The sequence below is a fragment of the Callorhinchus milii genome, unplaced genomic scaffold (assembly GCF_018977255.1).
Source record: "Callorhinchus milii isolate IMCB2004 unplaced genomic scaffold, IMCB_Cmil_1.0 Scaffold3, whole genome shotgun sequence".
NCBI lineage: Eukaryota > Metazoa > Chordata > Chondrichthyes > Chimaeriformes > Callorhinchidae > Callorhinchus > Callorhinchus milii.
Genome location: NW_024704744.1, coordinates 9,888,550 through 9,909,603, shown reverse-complemented (window position 1 = coordinate 9,909,603; position 21,054 = coordinate 9,888,550). Strand labels below are relative to the sequence as shown.

At 40.9% G+C, this 21,054-nt stretch overlaps 1 protein-coding gene across 1 annotated transcript in view; it reads right to left on the bottom strand.

Moving 5' to 3' along the window:
• Positions 1-798: 798 nt before the first annotated feature.
• LOC103179026 (CUB and sushi domain-containing protein 1) overlaps positions 799-21,054 on the bottom strand; it is a 1,038,598-nt gene continuing 1,018,342 nt past the window's right edge. The window contains exons 61-70 of the mRNA XM_042332909.1: positions 19,661-19,834; positions 19,239-19,312; positions 19,040-19,151; positions 13,106-13,285; positions 7,629-7,694; positions 5,556-5,717; positions 3,540-3,652; positions 3,047-3,134; positions 2,036-2,174; positions 799-958 (exon numbers count right to left, since the gene is read on the bottom strand). Coding sequence (XP_042188843.1) covers positions 799-958; positions 2,036-2,174; positions 3,047-3,134; positions 3,540-3,652; positions 5,556-5,717; positions 7,629-7,694; positions 13,106-13,285; positions 19,040-19,151; positions 19,239-19,312; positions 19,661-19,834 — 1,268 coding nt within the window. The remainder of the gene's footprint in view (positions 959-2,035; positions 2,175-3,046; positions 3,135-3,539; positions 3,653-5,555; positions 5,718-7,628; positions 7,695-13,105; positions 13,286-19,039; positions 19,152-19,238; positions 19,313-19,660; positions 19,835-21,054) is intronic.

Below are 21,054 nucleotides of genomic sequence, written 5' to 3'. Positions count from 1 at the left end.
ACCATAAAAACTCACAAGCCTGACCTCAGCAGAAACTGACTCTATAAGAATGCAGGTTTTGAAGAAAATAACATAGTAAAATGATCTACTACCTGCTATCAACATCAATAAAGTTATGGGATGCTCAGCAATGGAAACTGAAGTCTATAAAGCAAGTTTGTATGTACAATGGTCAGTGTGTAATAACCCTGTACCCCAATTGATGCCAGAATCCTACCCATTCATTCATAACACTATAGTGCAAAGAATTGTGCAGTAAATTTGCCATACAACAGATGAAAAGCTTCCAAACTGCCTTGCTCCAGAGGGCAGTGACCTTATTTTTGTGACGTAGGCAGTTGTAAATTATATGTTCATCTAATGTCTGTTAGTGTCAGCATCCGAGTAGTTTTTTTTTTGTCCTTCCTTTCCTTGTGTCCGCTGTATTTTCTTCTTGGAAGAATACACAGCCCAGAAATAATATTGAACAAAAACAGTGATGTAGGGAGTGCGGGGGGGAGGGGGAAGAGAATGAAAATTGCCATTTGCAACACGAAGCAGAAAGTTTCAATCCCTATCCGGGACTTGATTTTGGTTCTTCCTGTGTTAGGAGTCTTAAAGGAATTATGTGGAGTCTGAAAGGATGGTCCCAGCAAAGCTCCACTGACTGCATTCGTCCCAAGGAAGGTTGTCCGAAGAGTATCACTGCAAAGCAAACAGTGGGACAGAGCGACGTGGTATGTGGCACCAGAGGAGTTGCTTGCTGCTTGCCAGGTAGAGGTATGGCTAATATCAGTCAGTCAGCAGTCAAATTGATGGCTATACTACTGTACACACAGTGTTCAGTGTTGTGTCAAATCGCACAGCCTTCGCTTCAGTGGGTTTTAAGTTAGTATCGTACATCGGATTCTCAAATGAAGCCTGTCCATTTGTGTTCTCATGGCCAACATAGCCATTGTATTGTACTTTTGGTCTTGTTCTGTAAGAAACAAATACATCATTAAAAAAAAATTCCTTCTTTTTGGTCAAAGGGTATATCCTTGCTGCAGAATGAATATTTTCATTACACAGAAGCACAAGTCCGATCATTAAGAGAACCAACGTCAAATCCAATTTGTTTGCTTGTCTTATTGAAAATCTAGGAGGGCAAAGTGACTCTTTAATTACAACAGAAATACTATCTTTCTGTATATTTGGTGGGTGTTTCATTATAAGACTCTACATCAAATTCAAGCATTATTATCTTAACATTACTCATGTGGTCCATTGGAACTATTAAGTTATTTTTNGGAGGAGAAACTGAACATTAATGTGTACTGCGTGCAGTAGATTGCAACAATGCCAATTTAGTTTTACTTTTACGGGGTTTCAACCAGGAGTGTCGAGGCTGCCTGATTGGGAAAATCTTATCTGCTGACCAGGGAGAACATGGATTTCTGCCTTCTTCAAAAATGACAATAATTCAATTAAAAAACACTCACCCCAGAGACTATAATTTAAACTAAAATAATCACATCACCCCCAAAACAATGGCGACAATGGATCGGAATGATGAAGGAATGAACCAGGAGAGGTGTGATGTCACCCATTGGCCATTAGCTGTTAAGCATCTGCAATGTTGCCTCAATGCTGAAGAACGTCACCCATTGTACTGAGCAGACCTGTCAATAGATGGTATGTAAAATACTGCTGATGCTTGAAATCTGAAACAAAATCAGAAGTCGCTGGGAACACTCAGCAGCTCAGGCAGCATCTAAGGAGAAAGGAAACCGAGTCAACGTTTCAGGTCCACGACCCTTCGTCAGAACTGGGGCACGTTGTCTTCCTTGCCCTGCCTCCCCCCCCCTCTGTTAGCCCTTAAAAGCCTCTCTCTCCCAACACGGCCCAGTTCTAACGAACGGTTGTGGACCCGAAAGGTTGACTCACCTTCCTTTCTGCATAGATGCTGCCTGACCTGCTGAGTGTTCCCAGCGACTTCTGTTTTTGTGTCAAGAGATAGTGTTTTATTTGTTCCGATGTTCCATTGCCCCATGGAAATATGGCATACATTTCTTACCTGTGTTTGTAGAGGTAAAAAGCGAACCCTGATAGGATAAGAGCAAAGAAAGGTACTAAGATAGCAGCTGCTACAGAACTGCTGTTTGTGCCATAATAATGGTTGGATTTGTCTGACTTCCCACTTCCCGACTTCACTCCTGAAAGTTAGACAAAATGGGAAAAATAAAGTCAAGCAAATGTTCACAAGACAGAATAAAACAAAGGTCTTATCCCAGAAAATAGACTCAAAATCATAATATTCCTAAATCCATTCCATTCTTCCTTTATTTAAAGAACAGCAATAAAATTGTTTAGAAATTGTCCCTTTTCCCCCTCCCTCCCAACTTGTGAACAGCGCTGAATCACTTGAAATGCTCTGAGTACCACTGTCTTGAACTTCCACTCAGTGGGGATTATCTGCAAGTGACACAAAAGGCCTTACTGAGTTTATTCAGAATTTGATCCATGAATAAGCCCTACGATGCCTTTTACATTGGTCATAATTGGCAACCAGACTCTATTCCACTATTTAATAAATCCAGGGTCTCACTAAACTTTTTTTACAGCTTTGTCAACTTGCCGGTCCTATTATTTTTCAGTGGTTCAGCTGCTAGCATTTTTGCCTCTGAGTCATGTTGGGACTTTGAGCTCATAATGCAGTACTGGGAGTACAAGCTGCATCCCGTCTGCCTATTCAGGTGGATGTTAAAGGAGTTAGGGGACAAGGCAAAGGGGCTCCGGGATGCAGTTCCAGAGAATGGGGCAGAAAGTCTGAAGCCTGACCGCCGATGGTGGAGAGGGCAGGGTGGGCATATGGAACAAACCTAATAGCTGTGTTCCAGCTGTCAGCAGGACTTTAATGAGCCAGGAGCCCGAGGGTATGTGTATGCACCAAAGTGAGCTCTCTAGAAGCTATGATTGGGAGTATTGCAGTGGTGTGAAGTGCAGACTGCAGCTTGCTGTGGCTTCTTGTGCTTTGATATCAATACAAAATTCTCAGTAATTAAACAAAGCCAATTTAGTTATTAACCTTCGCTCCGGAAGTCGAACTGCCGAAAGTCTTTGCCTTGAACGAATCCTTGGTAGACGAAGGTCCTGCCTTCAGGCTCTGCCGATACCTAAATGCACAAATGAACACAAATCACTGCAGCTTTCACACAACCTCACATGCTAAGGAGCACTGGGGGTAAGTTTGTGGGATTTCATCCACAAAAACTTGTGTTAATCACCATAGGGAATAGGACCAAAAGGAACATTAGGATCAAAAGGAACATTAAGACCATCGAGCCTCTTCTACCAGTTTATTACATCTTTACAGATCTTTTAATTCCGATGACCCATCTTTTCACCATACCTCTTTACACCTCTACTGCCCGTCTATCTCTCTCTGAAACGCGATGAAGTCACAGATTTTATTCCGATCATTTTTCTTGAAAGATTAATTTACTTTTATGCTTTTTTTTAAATAAAAGATACAAATATGAAGGACCAACACACATCTGTGTTTCGCCTCATGTACTTACATGACCATCCAAGGCCCAATTGTCATTTCGGAACTTGCTTACGAAAATCTCGATAGGCCCTTTAATCTGATAGATCTTTAAATAAAGCCTATTTTCTTCCTTCTTATAAATCCCTACAAGGAAAAAATAAACTATCAGACCACAATATAAATATATATATTTCATGGAGAGTTACTATTAGTACATTTCTGAGGACAAAACTTTAACTTGTAAATTCTCAGTCAATGTAAAGATGATACCAATGAGATGTCCACTACATACTCGGATACACCTCAAGGGATTTGGTTGCTATTCATGTGTAGAACAATGGTGAGACACATTTCGAATAATGTGTGAACTCTTCGTCTTGAAATAAGATACTGATGATTTGAAGGGATTCAAAGGAGAGTGACAAGGATGAATCTGGGACTTTACGCTCAATGTCTGAAAGAGGTGGAGCTGTTGCCCACTCAATATAAAGAGCGAAAGCACTGCAAAATGTCTTTCCCTCCCAACCATAAGTAAATCATTTAAAGAATTAAGTGCTTCTTATAATTTTCAGCTTAATATCATAGTCTTAAAATGTACGACCCTGTGGTGTTTTGGGAGAATTAGCTGTATCCTTTCTTAATTTGGAAGCCGATTTTCCTCAAAATGCAGCAGAAATCACCACAGAAAGTCAGTGGGTGAATAGTTAACTTACTTTAAATGCAAGTCTGAACTTAAAAAAATCAATCTGGACTTTGCCAGAGCTCTGCAAGGACTACACTTGACATTTAGGATTACAGAGTGCATTATAAGCAAAAAAATCACCTGACCTTTGAAAGTAGTTACTTGCATTTACTTTTATATTTAATTGAATTGCAGGGACTCAGCTTTGACACTCTGCAGCTGAAAGTTTTAAGGCTTTCACAAGGGATGTGCTACAGAGGCCGAGACAGATTAGCGTTAACCCTCCTTATCTGATTGTGTTCATTTTGGTTCCGTCTGCCTTGTGAATCCAGTAGAAGCAAAGGGACTGCTTTGCTGGTGATATTTCAAAGATAGTGAAGTCTTTCTCCCAGTTATCTTGGTTTGAGTTTTCCTCCTAATGTAAATTTACCCCAACTTCAAATGAATTGGCTACCTATCTTAATGCTGTTTACTGGGCTTTGAATCTGGGTGACAATGACAGGGTACATGGTACCATATATAAACACTTTCATTTGCTCATATAATCTAAGCTAACACTCCAATGCAATGCTGGGTTGTACTATAGTGCTGGAGGTACCATTCTTCAGATGAGACATTAAACCAAGGTCCCGTCTGCCTGTTCAGGTGGATGCTAATGATCCCTTGGCACTATTCGAAAAGAGATTAGAGTTTTTATCAGTGTCCTGTCCAACAACCCTCCAAGTAAAATTGATCATTCACTTCATGACTGTTTGTGGGACATTGCTGTGTACAAATCGGCTGTTGCGGTCGCCCACAAAATACACAGTAACTACATAGAATTTTCATGGATTAAATTAATTTCTGTGCTGTTGGGACTAGGGGTGAGTGAAGGATAGGAGACGAGAATTTAATAGTGATGTGGCATCAATGAATATTCTGGAGTTTTCATGTGAATGCGTGTGTCTATATAATGCATACAGCTGGGTGTGATGAAGTCCCTAAGCGGATAGACTGGGACTTACTTAAGTGCTACAGGACTCTACCCCGTGTGAAGCGCGCTTTTTTAGTGCAATTTGTTGTTGTTAAGCACTCAGGGACGCTATCCTACGTGAGGGCACTACATAAATGCGAGTTGTTGTTGACTGTGGAAGAACAAAAGTGATGGGTGGAATCATTCTTTTTTCACTCCTTGGTTTAAAAGTCAGCAGGTTGACCTACAATTGTTCTGCCTTTAACAATGATCATTGCGAACAGTTGGATACTAGCAATTCTTTCTAGAAAGACATGTATGAACAGCAGAACCTAGAGTTATACTTTACTGATAAATGCAGGGGACTCAAACTACTATGCAGCCAAGGGCAACAGATGTAAAAACAAACCTACCTGACAGTTTTAGCTCCATGCTACTGTGTTCGATAAAAGTAACATTTACTCTGCCATTGGAAATATTAAAACTATCAACTTTTAAAGTTGCCGGTTGTTTCTTTCCGAGATATTCATAGGAGCCCTTCCAACTCAAGTTCAGAGCAAATACATCTGCAGGAACTAAAGGATACAATGCAAGTTTAATTGTGACAATTGCACTTTAAACAAGTCAAGGTTCACCAAAGCTGGAAAAAGAGAGCAACAAATTCAACAAGATGAAAGCTTTACCTGCACAATAACCTTTCTTTTCAAGGGGCAAGGTAGACAGCACAAATTGCTGGAAAAAAACTTTTCTGTATTTGTATATGAATGACCCAGTAATAACAGAAATAAATGAGTGTCTCACAACAGATTTGATAGTTATCAAGCATATCATCCAATTTATAGGAACAGGAGTAGACCATTCATCCCCTGGAACCTGTTCCGCCATTCTATTAATAACATAAGTAATGCTAGACGAAGAAAGACCAAGGTCCATCTAGTTCACCTTCCACCTATCTGGTGGTTGCATGCATATATGTCCCAAACTTCTTATATACTATATCTCTATATCCTATTAGATCATGGCTGATCTGTACCTCAACTCCAATTAATTATTCAATCAATCAGTTGTGAGACATCACATCTTTTGACCCCATGTTTCAACGCTGAGTCACTTGTCCATTTCTTCCCCATCCAAACACGGCTTCCCAAAAATGTAAGACTCCAGCAAACTGCTGATTACACTCAATATAGAGACAAATGTTCCACTTGAATTTCTCCAGGGCTCTCAATCTGCATTGGCTGCTTTATTTAATGCCTTCAAATCACATATGTAAGTAACAATTATTTTGCTCATGTTAATAATTGGATAGCACACACATACAAATAGGATGAGACAATGCTTCCAAGATATTCATTGAAAATACATTTTTGGACACCCGTTGCACAAATAATGTGAATAACTATCTTTTACTCTCACTGTCATAATTACACTAACTCTCCACCATTAACTATACATCCTTCTTTGAGATATGGCATGATTCGTGTTTCTCCAGTTACAATAATTCCCTGTTGTGTGGCTCCCTAAGAGGTACAAGTATCATCACCTCATCTACTGTACGGAGTCCTGTAGCTCAGTGGTTAGAGCACTCGCTTTGCAAGCGAGAGACCTGAGTTCAATTCCAGGCAGCGGGCGAAACCTTGGGCAAGTTTCCTTACTCCACACGCGTAATCCCTCCAAAACCAAAAACAATAATAAATTGGTCATTTTCAATCTACGACTGTTTGTGGGACATTGCTGTGCGCAATTGGCTGCCGCGTTCGCCCACAAATCTACAGTCAATTCACTTTACAGTATATTCTGTGAAGCGCTTTGGGACGTCTTCCCGACGTGAAAAGCGCTATATCAAATGCAAGGATAATTATTATTATTCTTACTGGAGCAAACCTTCTGACAGAAGTAGAGGCACAATGAACAATCCAATTGCATTGCTACCTAATACATGTTGCACTGTGGTTCCCACAAGATCATTTATTTACAAGACCACAAAATTGGTCTGGATGAAAATGGCCCTTCGGCCCTTGGAATGTCATCCTTCTAAATGAGTCCATGGTCCCAGCCTCAAACCCCCGCTTCCTGGCAACCTGTTCCAGTCATTAATCACCCTCTAGGTAAAGAAAAACTTCATGGCATCCGTTCTGAAATTGCCCTATGCAACTCTAAACCCATGTCTTCTTGTTCCACTGCCTTAGTGCATCCTAAAGTATTATTCTGAGTTTAACTGGAAAAGGCAGTGAATTGAAGTAAAAGCCTCTTTTACTTCAATTATTAGTTATTAATATGAGTAAGTGAGCCACACACCAGGGAATAGTTAAAACAAATCTGTTAAATAATATCATCACAGCCCTCAAATGTTGTGGCACCCCTTTTTTTTACACTTTGATTTGTATAACGTTAATGCTACTAGAAGATGGAAAGGTGTTTACACACAAGAATTCACTCAAAAGCAGTGACTACATGTTGAAGCTTTTGTCTAATGCAATACTAACCTGGAGCCTTGACTTTATGCGTTCCTGAATCACTATCTTTTGATCTGCCATTTATTTTGGGACCAGCTGAAAATGACAGAAACACAAAGGGGTGTTAGAGCCTGTTAGATACAAGGATTCATTACCTACCATGAGGACAATTACAACCTGCCGGCTGATGAAAGGATAAAGCATTTTCATTTCATCTGCTAATTTCCAGCAATATAATTATATAGGACAGTGTTCTATGAACAGGCCTGTTGTAAAAAGCGAAGCATTTCTGTAGCTTCATAACGCTCAACCAATTGGGATCTTGTTTCCATACTTATTACAATAATAACAATAATTCTTAAATTTGGTATAACCCCCCTTTATGTCGAGAGGACATCTCAATCCACTTCACAAGATATACTGTAAAGTGTGATGATTGTGTGTTTTATGTGTGAATGTAGCTTGCAATTTGTGCAGGGCATCCTCCTACAATCAGCCATGAAGTGAATGAACAAATTTATGTTGGGATTGTTAGTCAAGACACTGGAAGATTCTTTCTTCTCTTGCCAGGGCGAATATATATACTCTTACTTCCCAAGTATCTATTTACCTCTTGTTGGAATATTCCAACACTCTTAAACATCCCAATCAATTATGCACCTGCGATCTTTCCACTGTTGATGCTGCCGAGTAAGTGGCATTAATTTGCCATTCAATTATTCATCATTCTTTTGATGTCTGACAGGTAATTACTGTCACTCTGGTGACTTGGTTTTGTAGGTAAACACAGCATGAATTTGCACTCAAACAACCACGATATGAATGGGCAATTTTAGCTGGAGGATTGGTGGTCAGGATAACCAGGCGAAGCTCGCCTCTTTTATCTGAGAAGTGCCACGTAATCTGGGTTAAATCCAGCTTCGGTGCTTCTGGGTCAGAGAGCTCAAGGGCCATTCTGGGGTTGGAAGCCACAACTTCCGAGCCAGAGGTGAGAGTGCTGTTATCTTAGCCAAGCTGATGTGACAGATAAAATAGGTTGAATCGACCTGACTTGAAAGCAACAGAAAAGGGGAACTGAGAAGTCTGGGTTACAGGTTTATGTAGTACTGTTAGTACCATTATTATTACTGTCCTTAATAACTAGTGAAAATGAATTTAAAAAAATATCTGAAATTACAAATTTAAACTTAAAGCAGAGATAATTCACATGGAGTTACACAGCATGGAAACTGGCCATTCATCTCAAACCAGTCAGTGCTGGTGTTTATACTCCACACAAGCCCCCAGCCCTCTTTTCCCCTCTCCTATACTCCTCTATTCCCTTCTCCTTTATGTATGTAAGTTTTCTCTTAAATACATTGATTCTATTTGCTTCAACTACAAATTCCAGCAGTGGGTTTCCATGTTATTCTCACCCTTTGCATGAAGAAGTTCCTTCAAAACTCCCTATTAGATCTACCGCTTGCTACCTTACATTGGCGCCCTCTAATTATGGATGCAGATCTTGTCAAGAGTGAGTTACCAAATAAAAGGTTGAGCAGGACATTTTGTCCTTTGATAATGCATGGATGCATTTGAGACCCTGGATTATTCACACATGAGATTCCTCAGTGCAAGAAACACCCTCCAAATGAGTGATTATATTTGCTCTTCATCAAACACTTCAGTTTCACAGAAAACATAATAAGTCCTCTTCAGATGAGATCTGAGTACAAACAGATATTTCTCCTTTTGTCCTAACTTTCAGTTGAGAGATGCTAGCAGCTAGTTCCTTGTTTACATTTCATTTCTACATTCATATGAATCGTCGCAAGGATATCAATAGTGATACGAAGTGTTTCAATCCCATTTTCTGCTGCTGCCAAGTCTGAAGTGAAGTTCAAAGCAAAATAGCTCGAGTTACTTTATTGTTTTATTCTGAAGTTTCAAATGATCCGAGGTGGATAATGGATTGCCTTCCTTTGCACCTTGTGAAAGCCAAAAGGTGGCGTGCAAATGACAATCAAGGTTAGTTACAGTATTACTTTCAAAACCTAAGCCAGGCATTGAATGGTACCGACTGCAGCACAAGTTCTCATTTCCTCAATAAGTAAGGATGGAGCCTAAAATGTGATATTCACACACCAAATTTGTTGTGCTAATCGCTGTTGCTTAGTTGGAAACATTTTATTACAAGATCTGCTGGCTGGCACAATCGAGTAAAGGACAGGCGAGAAAATAATAATAATAATCCTTGGATTTGATATAGCTTCTTATCACTTCTTCACGACATCTCAACGTGCTTCACAGAATATTGTGCAAAGTGAATTGACTATATATTTTGTGGGCAAAATGCGGCAGTCAATTGCGCACAGCAGTATCCCACAAACAGTTGTGGATTGAGTGACCGATTTCTTTTTGAAGGAATGATTATCCCTGCGAAGTGCAAATATTGTATTTAAATCTTATTGTGGACCCCAAGAAAAATTACCGGTTATTATTTGTAGCTTTCATCAAATTAATAACAACTTGCATTATTATAGTGCCCTTTGTGCAGGGTAGTGTCTTGGAGCACTTAACAGTGGTGGAGCCTGACGCTGCTATTGTTAAGGGCTACAATAATAATAACTCTGATAATAATGCTTGCATTTGGTATAGTGCCTTCTCAAATCGGATGGAGGTTTCAAAGTGCTTCATAGGATTTACTATGAAAAGGAGTGACTGTGTATTTATAGGCAATTGCACAGTTGTGCACATCAATGTTCCGTAAACAGACTCATTTGCCACAATTAGTCTTAACCAGTGCTTCCCACTGAGCTTAGCTCAGTGTGTAGCACTCTCACCTTCAGCACCTAAGGATATCATTCCGATGTGAAATGCCCTACCTAAATATAAATCTGTATGGTGTATAATGCAGTAGAAGCTGCTTAAACCGGATACATTGGGCATCAGAATTCTTCTTAAGCACAAAGGATCACAAGAACCCACTTAACCTGCCTCTCCATGACGGATGATGGCAAAAGGCAAAGGACGCAAAGGATATTCACACGCCCAAGCATGATGGTCAAGATGTGCACTTTGAGCAAATTAAAAATAAAATGACCCTCTAACTCTGAATACTGCCTGGACTCCAGTTGGATAACTCTGTATACAATTCCACTGATGCCACGCTGTACTCCATTCATGAAAAATTCCTTGTCCTCTCCTTGATATTGGCAAGGAATGGAAATCGTGCACTGCCACTGGGAATGAGACACAGTCTTCTTTCCTTCCCATTAATATCATTTCAAAATGTACATTATGCTGCAAACGGTATTTGGTGACAGCTCAGCCATTAATAAAACCCTGCCCAATGTCACAGTAAACTCAGACAAGGCGTTTGAGCAACATTTCGGTAACATGAACGAACCAGAGAAGTGACCAGTCACTGTTTGTATAATAGGACATGCAGCGGGTCCAACCAGCCTTCTGCACAAACCCAAAAGCGAATTACTCACTCGCGACAGTCACAATTCTCAATTACTGTGTTTAATGAGACAAGAATTCCTCCAGGAATACAATGATTTGTTAATAAGAACACAACTGAAACCAGCATTTCTAAAATTCAAGCCTTCAAGAGCTAGCAGTACCATTGTCTAGAGGCTACCAGTTAACAGAGAAGGTCCTTCTGATTCTCATAATAATCTTTAAGCGCATCTGCATAATTTAAGAGAACTGTGGGGGTTTCAAACTCATACTTGTGTTTTTCACTTGTGTTGGTGGTTTCATGGCCTGACTTGGGAATGTTATTACTGTGCTGTGTTGTACTTTGTCTTACTTTCTGACTATAATTCACTACGAGGCATTTCACCCACAAAATACACATTCAATCCACTTTCCTTGGATCTACCTGTATATCCTGTGAAGTGCTTTGAGACATTGTGTTGGTGTGATAAGGCGCTATATCAAATCCAAGGATTTTTATTATTATTATTATTTGGAATTCCATTCTGGAGTTCATCCAACTCACTCCTCTCTCCTTTTTCAAGGCACATCTTAAAATATACATCTATGACTGCTTTTTTGGTGACATTTCCCCTCCCCACCCACTTCGGCTCCCACCTGCAGCTCGGGTGCCCATCCAGCACTATAAAGTCTTTGAGACGTCCTCCCGACATGAAACACACTATATCAATATAAATTGAATTGTACAGTACCTGCACTTTAGAAAATATAAAATTTTAGGATTGTGGACCTCTATTCTCCTCCTTTCTAATAAAAAAAATGATCTTGCTGGATTGTCCAAGGGACTTAGAGATTAAAAGATCTGCAAGATTCAATAAGCTGGTGGAACAGGCTCAATGGACTGAATGGCCTCCTTCTGTTCCTAGTTTGTCTCCTATGATCCTGTGTCTTTGAATTCTCAGGCACAATATATTTATGTGATCACAGATCACTCTGCACTCTAGTACTGATGAACTGTCAGTCTGCTGAAATTAATAAATCTAAAACAACACCTCTCCTTTAAAGACATATTCACATGCAAAATACACAGTCACTGCGTTTTTACAGTAAATTCCTGTGAAGCACTTTGAGAATTCATCTTTATCTGAAAGGCACTATATCAAAATGCAAGGTTTATTATTATTATAACTGATGATGACTTTATTGTAATCAAAACCAATATTAACTAATATTCTACTTCTGTTCAAGTGGAAATGCAATTATTTTTGGAGTATGCTGAATTGTTGTGTAATGAAATAATAACTTCACTATAACCCTGGATAAAATAGCTAAAGACACATAACATAAGATATAAAAAGTAATACTGAACTTGAGCACTCATCCATCTCCTCTTTTGAATATTAGACACATATAATTATAAAAATAATAATCTTTCCATTTGATTTAGGACCTGATCATATTGTCAAAATGTCTCAAAGTGCTTCAGAGAGTTGCTGTGAATTACAGTAATTGTGTATTCATAGGTGAATTGTACCCATAACAATGTCTCACAAACAGCCATGAAGTGAATGAGCACTTTTGTTTTGTGGGATTGCTGGTCAAGACACTGTAGAAATTCCCTTCTCTCTCAAATACTGCCATGGATTCTTTACCATCCACCTGAACAGGTAGATGGGTCCTCAGTATAAAGTCTAATCTGAAGAAAGGCCAGTACTCAAACAATGCAGTGCTTCCCCAGAACTGTGCTGGAATTTCATCTTAAAATCTCAAAATCCCGACATGGGCCTTGACAAACTCCTGACACAGAGGTGAGAGTGTTACCTACTGAGCCAGGCTGTTACCTAACTTTCCATTCATCATATTACATGTGTGCAAATTGGCTAACACATTTACTCACCAAATGCACAGTCACTATACGGTAAGTTCTGTGAAGTGCTGTGATACGTCCTCCCAATATACAACAACAACAAGATTACATTTGTAGAATATACTACAAAAAATGGAAGGATTGTTATTATTTCTTCAAATCGTGGAACCCTGTTACGGTGAGTTATAATCATTCCCAGGCAGTTATATCTCTGTACCTCGGCACACAGGTGGTTTTCCCGACCATTTCCCGTCAATCTTGCAGGCCCGGTGCTCCGATCCTCCAGCCAGGTACAATCCCGAGTGGCAGGTGTAAATTAAGGTGTATCCCAATGTTGGCAGCTCAATGGCTTTCACGTCCACGCTGACTGGAGTTTCTGGCTGTCTGCAGTTGTGTGCTTGAGCGTAAAAAGAAAACACAAAATGAATTACACTCTGAAACAAAGTGGAACATAAGTACATTTAAAGCAAGGCTAGCTGGACTTCAGTACTTAGACCACTCGCCTCATAAGCGAGAGACCTGGGTTTGATTCCCGGCAGGGAGAAACGTTCGGCAAGTTTCCTTACTCCACACGCCTCTGTTTACCTCGCAGTAAGTAGGGATCCAGTTGTTAGTCAATTGGACGATCGCTTTTCCGGGGGTAATAATTCCATAAAAAAAATTGGTCACTCAATCCTCGAGTGTTTGTGGGACACTGCTGTGCGCAATTGGCTGCCGCATTTTGCCCACAAAATATACAGTAATTCACTTTACAGTATACTCTGTGAAGAGCTTTGAGACATCTGAAAGATGTGATAAGGCGCTATATCAAATGCAAGGATTATCATTATTATAATGGTGAGGAGATCCACTCCAGCTAAGAGTAATGTCAATGCCGGTACCAGACTGGAATTGCTTAATCCCGCGAGCAAAAGATATAGAAAAGGGTAACTTCTGCTTGTGAGATTCAAACAATCTGAGTCAAAGTCGATATCCCTGGTACTGTGAAGGTCACCAAGGATGGCAAGGCTGCTCAGCGTGGCAGTGATGGACACGGGGAGAGTTGGGCTAGCAGGTGTCTGGCAAAAAATCTTCTATTTCAGGCCCTTTCCGACTAGGTTTTGAATTCCAGATTCCGGGAAGCCAGGATTTTACTGTAAATCTAAGGTTTAGGTACACCAACAACAATTTTACATTTAATTATATGGCCTTTCATGTCAAGAGGGCATCTGAACAAAAGCACAGTTGAAAAGAAAGGTTTTAAGGCAGCTTTAAAGCTGGGGAGAAGGAGGCGGAGGGACTCCAGGATGAAATTTCAGAAAATGGGAGCAGAGTGGGGAGGGGGAATCTGCCGACGAGGGCTGAAAACGTAGGCTAACACTGCAGATATTTTGTGGTTTTGGACATGTTTGTTTCCATCATTCGAATGATAATGGGCACTGACCTAATAAATAGGTTTAGTTTGTAGAAATTACAGCACAGAAGATGACAATTCGGCCCATTGAGCCTGTACTAATACTTGCTCCTCCAATGGAGCTTACGCTAATCCAAATTCCCTCTACTTTCCTCTGACCATTAAAGTATTCCAGTTAACAGAGTCAAGTGCATTGTGCTATCCAGCTTTCCGTAGCCTACACTGCTGTTATCCTGTTACTATAAACAGCTTTACTGAGCTTAAACCTTTGCCAATCAACCTGAGAATGGTGGGCAGCACCACCATGCAGGCAGTGCTCTTGCCAGCTGCTGCTAACACCATGCCGTGAAGTCCTGATGGGGCAAACACGGGCTCAGCTGTCTGGCGTGCAAAAAACTCTTTAGTTCTTAGGTTCTCTGTACTGTTGAGGATGAGAAGGTATCAGTCAAAACTTGGCTCGTTTCTCCATTGAGCCTGCAATTCTTCTTCACACAGGCCAATAACACAGACCGTCACTGAGCTCATACATAGCTCAGTGATTTAATCAGAAAGTGCTTCAATGATTTAGAAAACAGGTGGGGAAAGAGGATTCAAAACTATTTTTTAAAAAGAAAGTCTTTTAAATATGTGAGGCATCCAGGAGGTATTTTGAGACTAATTCAATGTGTTGTGGGACCTAGATTTAATTCTCTAATACCTCTGAGTTCTTGAATAGAACAGCATATCTGAGCGGGAAAAATTGAAAGGAAACGTCACAGAACCACTTGGGTAGCTGCCACAGCAGATTGTTCATTCCACCGCCCAGGTTGATTTTTTTTCAATCTTTTAGCCATTGAGGTTGGATTAATAGAACAACAACAGCAACTTGATCTTTTACAAATAAATCTTTCAAACACGAATTGTATAAGAAGTACTTAAAGAAAAAAAGGGTGAATAATAATAATCCTTGCTTTTGATATAGTGCGTTATCACGTCATTGAGACGTCTCAAAGCGCTTCACAGAATATACTGTAAAGTGAATTGACTGTATATTTTGTGGGCGAAACACAAGAACAATAATAAGAACAACTTGCATTATACAGTGTGCTTCATGGAGGATAGCATCTCGGAGTGCTGCACAGTGACGGGTTTGGATAATAATAATAACAATAATAACAATCCTTGCATTTGATATACCGCGAGCGTTCAAAAGGTAAATCTTTAAGTGGGAATTAAAGATAGATAAAAAGGGGATGAATTGGTAACTAAAGATAGATAAAGCAGGAGTGAAGCAGAGGGGTTGAGGCAGGGAGTTCCAAAGGTTAAAAAGTCTAGAAAGTGGGATTAATAAGAAGGACCACTTATACAAAAAAGGAGACTTTGGTACAGACATAAAGGAAAGCTGAATGCTTTCCTTCTCTGCTGAAAATGTCCATGTTTATTGTATTGGTCGGTAAGGTATGAGAATAGTTTTCCATTTGCTAAAAAGCCAGTATCTCGCTAACTGTTTATTCCTAAAGACTGGAAACAGCAGTTGGATTTGGAATTTCATCCTGAAAACTATTTGATTTGAAATATCACTTTTTTCACCACATTCGCTTAAAAGGATATCCTAATACACTGAACTAAATCTAATTTCTAATTAAAGTTGTGGAAAAGGAATACTGTTGGTTTATGTAGCAAACTATGTGTCAACATCTGGGTGAAAACACCTACTACGCTTCAATCAAATAGATCTTTGATTACAACCCCTGGACATAACATAATGGCACTGATTTTCTGCTGCACAAATGTTGAAACAATACATTCTGGAGTAAGAACTGATCATTCATTGGATAACTGTTTATGAGACATTGTTGGATGCAAATTGTCTGCTACATACACCTACAAAATGTACAGTTGGTACACTTTGCAAAAAAATTGTGTAAAGAGCTTTGAGACATTCATCATAATAATAATCATTGCATTTGAAATAGTGCCTGATCACATCTTTGCGACGTCTCAAAGTGCTTCACAGAATACACTGTGAAGCGAATTGATTGTATATTTTGGAGGCATTACAGGTAGCATTATATCAAATGCAAGGATTATTGTAAGAAAAGTTGAATCGCTCTGTGCTTTGCAGTACCATAAAAGCCAGTCTGCAACATCCCTTTGTACATAAATCTTACAGCAACTTTCAAGGGCAGCACGGGCTGGATTTGACATCACTGGTTCTGCCAAACTCTCAGATCTCTAGGGCATTGTGCTTGCAAACTTGGGTTGGTTTTATAGACCTTGACCACCAAACTTGGTTTGCAGCTTGAACGAATGCCAAAGTATAATGTCTAGTGTTTCTGCTAACTACATAAAATCTTAATGTTAGCAGCTGCTGCTGCTGTGAAGCACTGTTAATAAGGCTTATGCCATGTTAGACCATATGTCAAACTGTCTTGCTAGGTAATGGTATTATTACCCTGTTATTAGCAATATCGAGGCTGTACTTGGCCATGTGTAATAGCTTATTTTCTATATGTGAAGTAAATGTCAGCTGTTGTGTTTACCTTTGAGGCCGTTCCATTATTTGAATCAACACAAAGGGTTTGTAAACTTGACATCAAGTGCATAGAGAAAGGGCAGTAGAGATAGGTACATAGAGTTCAGTGCCCATTTGCCCTTTTAGTCATGTACTATTTGGACAGTGAGCAGACTCAGCTGCAAAACACACACCAACTTGAATTTATATTGCGCCCTTCACGTGGGGCTAGTGTCTCGCAGGCCTGAACAATGAGCATAATGTTACGATTGCATGCCTGTCGGAGACCTGGATGAGCTCTAAAGTTCCACAGCTCAATATTGACAAGACCAAGGCTATCCCACCTGGATCTTGTCAATAGTTCCTCACCTCAGTCGCTGACTACATCAACTTACACAGACACTCAACAACAACAACAACAAGATTCAATTTATAGAGCGCCTTTCACGTCGGGAGGACATCCCAAGGCGCCGTACAGTTGGGTCAGGACCCGAGCAGGGGGGAAGTGGTCAGGGTGAGGGGAGGGAAGGGAGGGAGGAGGGGGTAGAGAGTCAAGAGGGGAGCTGAAGGCACGGTCAAAGAGAAAGGTTTTGAGACTGGCCTTGAAGGAGGAAAGGGAGGAAGCGGCGAAGGCACTGGGGGATAGAATTCCAGAGCCTAGGGGCTGAGAGGCTGAAGGCCTGGCCCCCGATGGTAGGGCGGTTGGGGTGGGGGATGTGGAGCAGACCGGAGCCAGAGGAACGGAGGGTACAGGCAGGTAAGTAGGGGGATAGTAGGTCAGAGAGGTAGGAGGGAGCAAGGCCAAGAATGGCCTTGTAGGCGAGGATGAGGATCTTGAATTCGATCCTCTGGGGGATGGGGAGCCAGTAGAGGCGAGCGAGGGTGGGAGTGATGTGGTCCCGAAGCCTGGTGCGGGACAGTACATGAGCTGCAGAGTTCTGAATGACCTGCAGCTTGTGGAGGGAGGTGGCGGGAAGGCCGGCGAGGAGAGAGTTCCCATAGTCCAGCCTTGAGGTGATAAAGGCGTGGACCAGAGTTTCAGCAGCGTGAGGGGTGATGTAGTGCCGTAGTCTGGCGATGTTCCGGAGGTGATGGAAGGCGGTGCCAGTTGTGGCGCGGATATGAGGGAGAAAGGACAGCTCAGGGTCGAACAGAACACCGAGGTTCCTGACTGACTTTGAGAGGTGGAGAGTGCAGCCTTGGATGCTGATGCTGTCAGCGCCTGAGGTGCGGAGGCGCTGATGTGAGCCAATCAGGAGGGCCTCAGTTTTACGCATGTTGAGCTGAAGAAAGTTGTCTCTTGTCCAGGACTCAATGTCAGACAGGCAGACACTCAATCCATCTCCCTAAACCAGTGAGGAATCATGGTGTTTTGTTCAATCCCCAGGTGTCTTTCAACTTTTACAGCCAGGCTCTCACTCACCGTAGATGGGAGATGACCATAAACATGATGAAAGAACAAGGTCTTTAGTTGCAAACAGAAGATGGGAAAGGAGGGGGAAAGGCAGAGGGAATGTGGAGACTGTTCCAGGATTTTGGGGCATTGTGGCTGAAAGTACGGCGACCGAAGGTGGAACGAGGGCAAGAGATGAGCGGCGGCAATGGGTAGTGGGTTGGGGAGTAAGCAGGCCACAGAGGTTTGGAGGTTCCAGGGCATGAAGGGATTTGAAGACGAGTGTGAGGATCTTGAAGTTGAATTTTTTGTATTGGATTGCAACATTTGGAAACGGCAAAGTATGAATTCCAAGAAAATGTTTGTTTTGTCCCCCGGCCACAAAGAATCATGAACTGAATTGATATACAGCGATGAAGAGATAAGATCTGTATCCTAATGAGATACATTATGTGGATTCCTGTAGCTTAGTGGTTAGAGCACTCGCTTTGCAAGTGAGAGACCTGAGTTCAATTCCAGGCAGAGGGCGAAACCTTGGGCAAGTTTCCTTACTCCACACACCTAATAATAATCCCTCCAAAACCAAAAACAATAATAAATTGGTCATTTTCAATCTACGACTGTTTGTGGGACATTGCTGTGTGCAATTGGCTGCCATGTTCGCCCACAAATATATAGTCAATTCACTTTACAGTGTGTTCTGTGAAGCGCTTTGGGACGTCCTCCCGACGTGAAAAGCGCTATATCAAATGCAAGGATTATTATTATTATTATAATGATATTTCCTAATAGAGAAGAAAAAAAATACACACACAGGCAGGCAGAAAATGGCACCGCTGTTATCCGCCAATATTAAAATGTTCGAACTTACGAAGACATTCCGGTTGCATACCGCTCCATGTTAAGTTGGCCAGACAAGAACGGGTGGTGGAGCCTTGAATATGGTATCCCTTTCGGCACTTAAAAAATACTGTGCTTCCAACCTTCAAAAATAAAAGAAACGTCATCAGTACAGGAAGACCATAACCGAATGGAGGGGAATGACTTCCCGCTGAGGATTGTTCTCTTACCTGGTAACCTTGAGAGCTGTTCTGCATTCCAAAGTGAGGTGTCCCTGGGTCAGTGCATATGGTGTGTATTGGATCTTTTTATAGGAATTAAGAATGAAGAGAGGTTAATATTAACAACAATAACCACAACAACTTGTATTTGTATAGCACTCATCACACAGGATAGCATCTCAGAGCTCCGAACAATGGCAGAATTTGAATTTGATGCTGAGACCGGGAAAAATGGGAGATGATCATGATGGGCATGGTTGAAGTGGAAAGTCTTCAGGTATGATTTGAAGATGGGTAAAGTGGGGTCAAGTCAGATGGATGGAGGCAAGCAGTTCCAAAGGTTTGGACATTGTGGCTAAGGTTGAAGTATAGACAGAAATAGACAGGTAGATGAGGAATAAAGGTGGTGCAATAGGCAGGTGTAATTGTACCAATGCACGTTGGCTGAATTCCACTCCAGGATCCATCTTTCTGGCAGAATCTCCTAGATGATCCCACTAGCAAGAATGGGGGTCTGCAGCGGAATGATACCTTGGAGTTGTACGTGAAACTTCTTCCTTCAATTCGACCTTCAACCGGAGTTCCTGGGTCTCCACAGAACATGGCTGCAGGCAAAGATAGAAAATAAAAAGATGCTGATATTATAGGGGCAGCTTCACCTTTCAACAAGGATCACAGGAATGCCTGTGGGGATGTTTGAAGGAACCTGTCATACAACAGCTTCAAATTAATACTGTATATTTCCAATGGTCATAAACTCAGCTCCAACAATCGTTACTGAATTTTACTCAACTCCAGTTCAGCTCTGATCCAAGTCCTATACATACATACACCCCGAACATACATACCCGCATACAGAACATACATACCCACATTCAGAAACTGCACAGGATTTAGTGATACGTTCTCAAATTATTCTTTTCAGTCTAATCAAAAATGGAACATTTACTACAGACTACAGAGCCTGGGATTAACAGCAGAATATGTTTCTAAGAAAGTTTGATTCAAATTCCTAGTAGTAAAAGCAATAGTGTTCTTCAAGGTTGAAGATTTCAATCCAGAGGCAGAAGAACACAAGATTGATTCAGATGAAGAAAGACCTGCTTCATCTGAAGGAAGGGATTTGATCTCATCCCTTTAGAATAGCCACCCTATTATCCTCCTATCACAGTATCCAGATGCTTTGTAAATGAATCCAACTGTACTGACCTCAATCACCCTTGCTGGTAACCTATTCCAGTCATTAATTTCCTCTGAGTAAAGAAAAACTTTCTGATATCTGTCCTGAAATTGCCATTTGCAACTATAAACCTATGTCCTCTTGTTCTACTGTCTTGGTGCATCCTTAAGTATTATTCTGGGTTTACATTTTCAATCCCATTTAGAAATGTATATCTATAAGGTGTCCTCTGCGTGATTTTCTTTCTATATTGAAGAGCCCTGGATTGTCCAATTGTTGCTCATAGCTCATTCCTTTAACACTGGGATCATCTGTGTTGCTCTTCTTTGCAATACCTCAAGGGCCAGAGCTGCAAAGCTCACCAGCTGTTTTTCACAGTATCACAAGATTATTCTGAATGAAGAAGCCCTTCAGAGCATTCAGTTTCATCCCTCCATATCACCCATCCCATTGTCCTCTCATCACTGGATCAAACAGCTTTTTAAATGAATCTAGTATAGAGGCAAAGACATGAGACTAATCCAAATAGCAGTCAGATGCTGTTCTTCTCCCCCTGTTGTTTCTGTACTGAATTGACATCATGCTTTCTCGGAAGATGCCTTTTAAGCCTTTAGTTCAGACCTGTTAATATACGCAACTCAACCG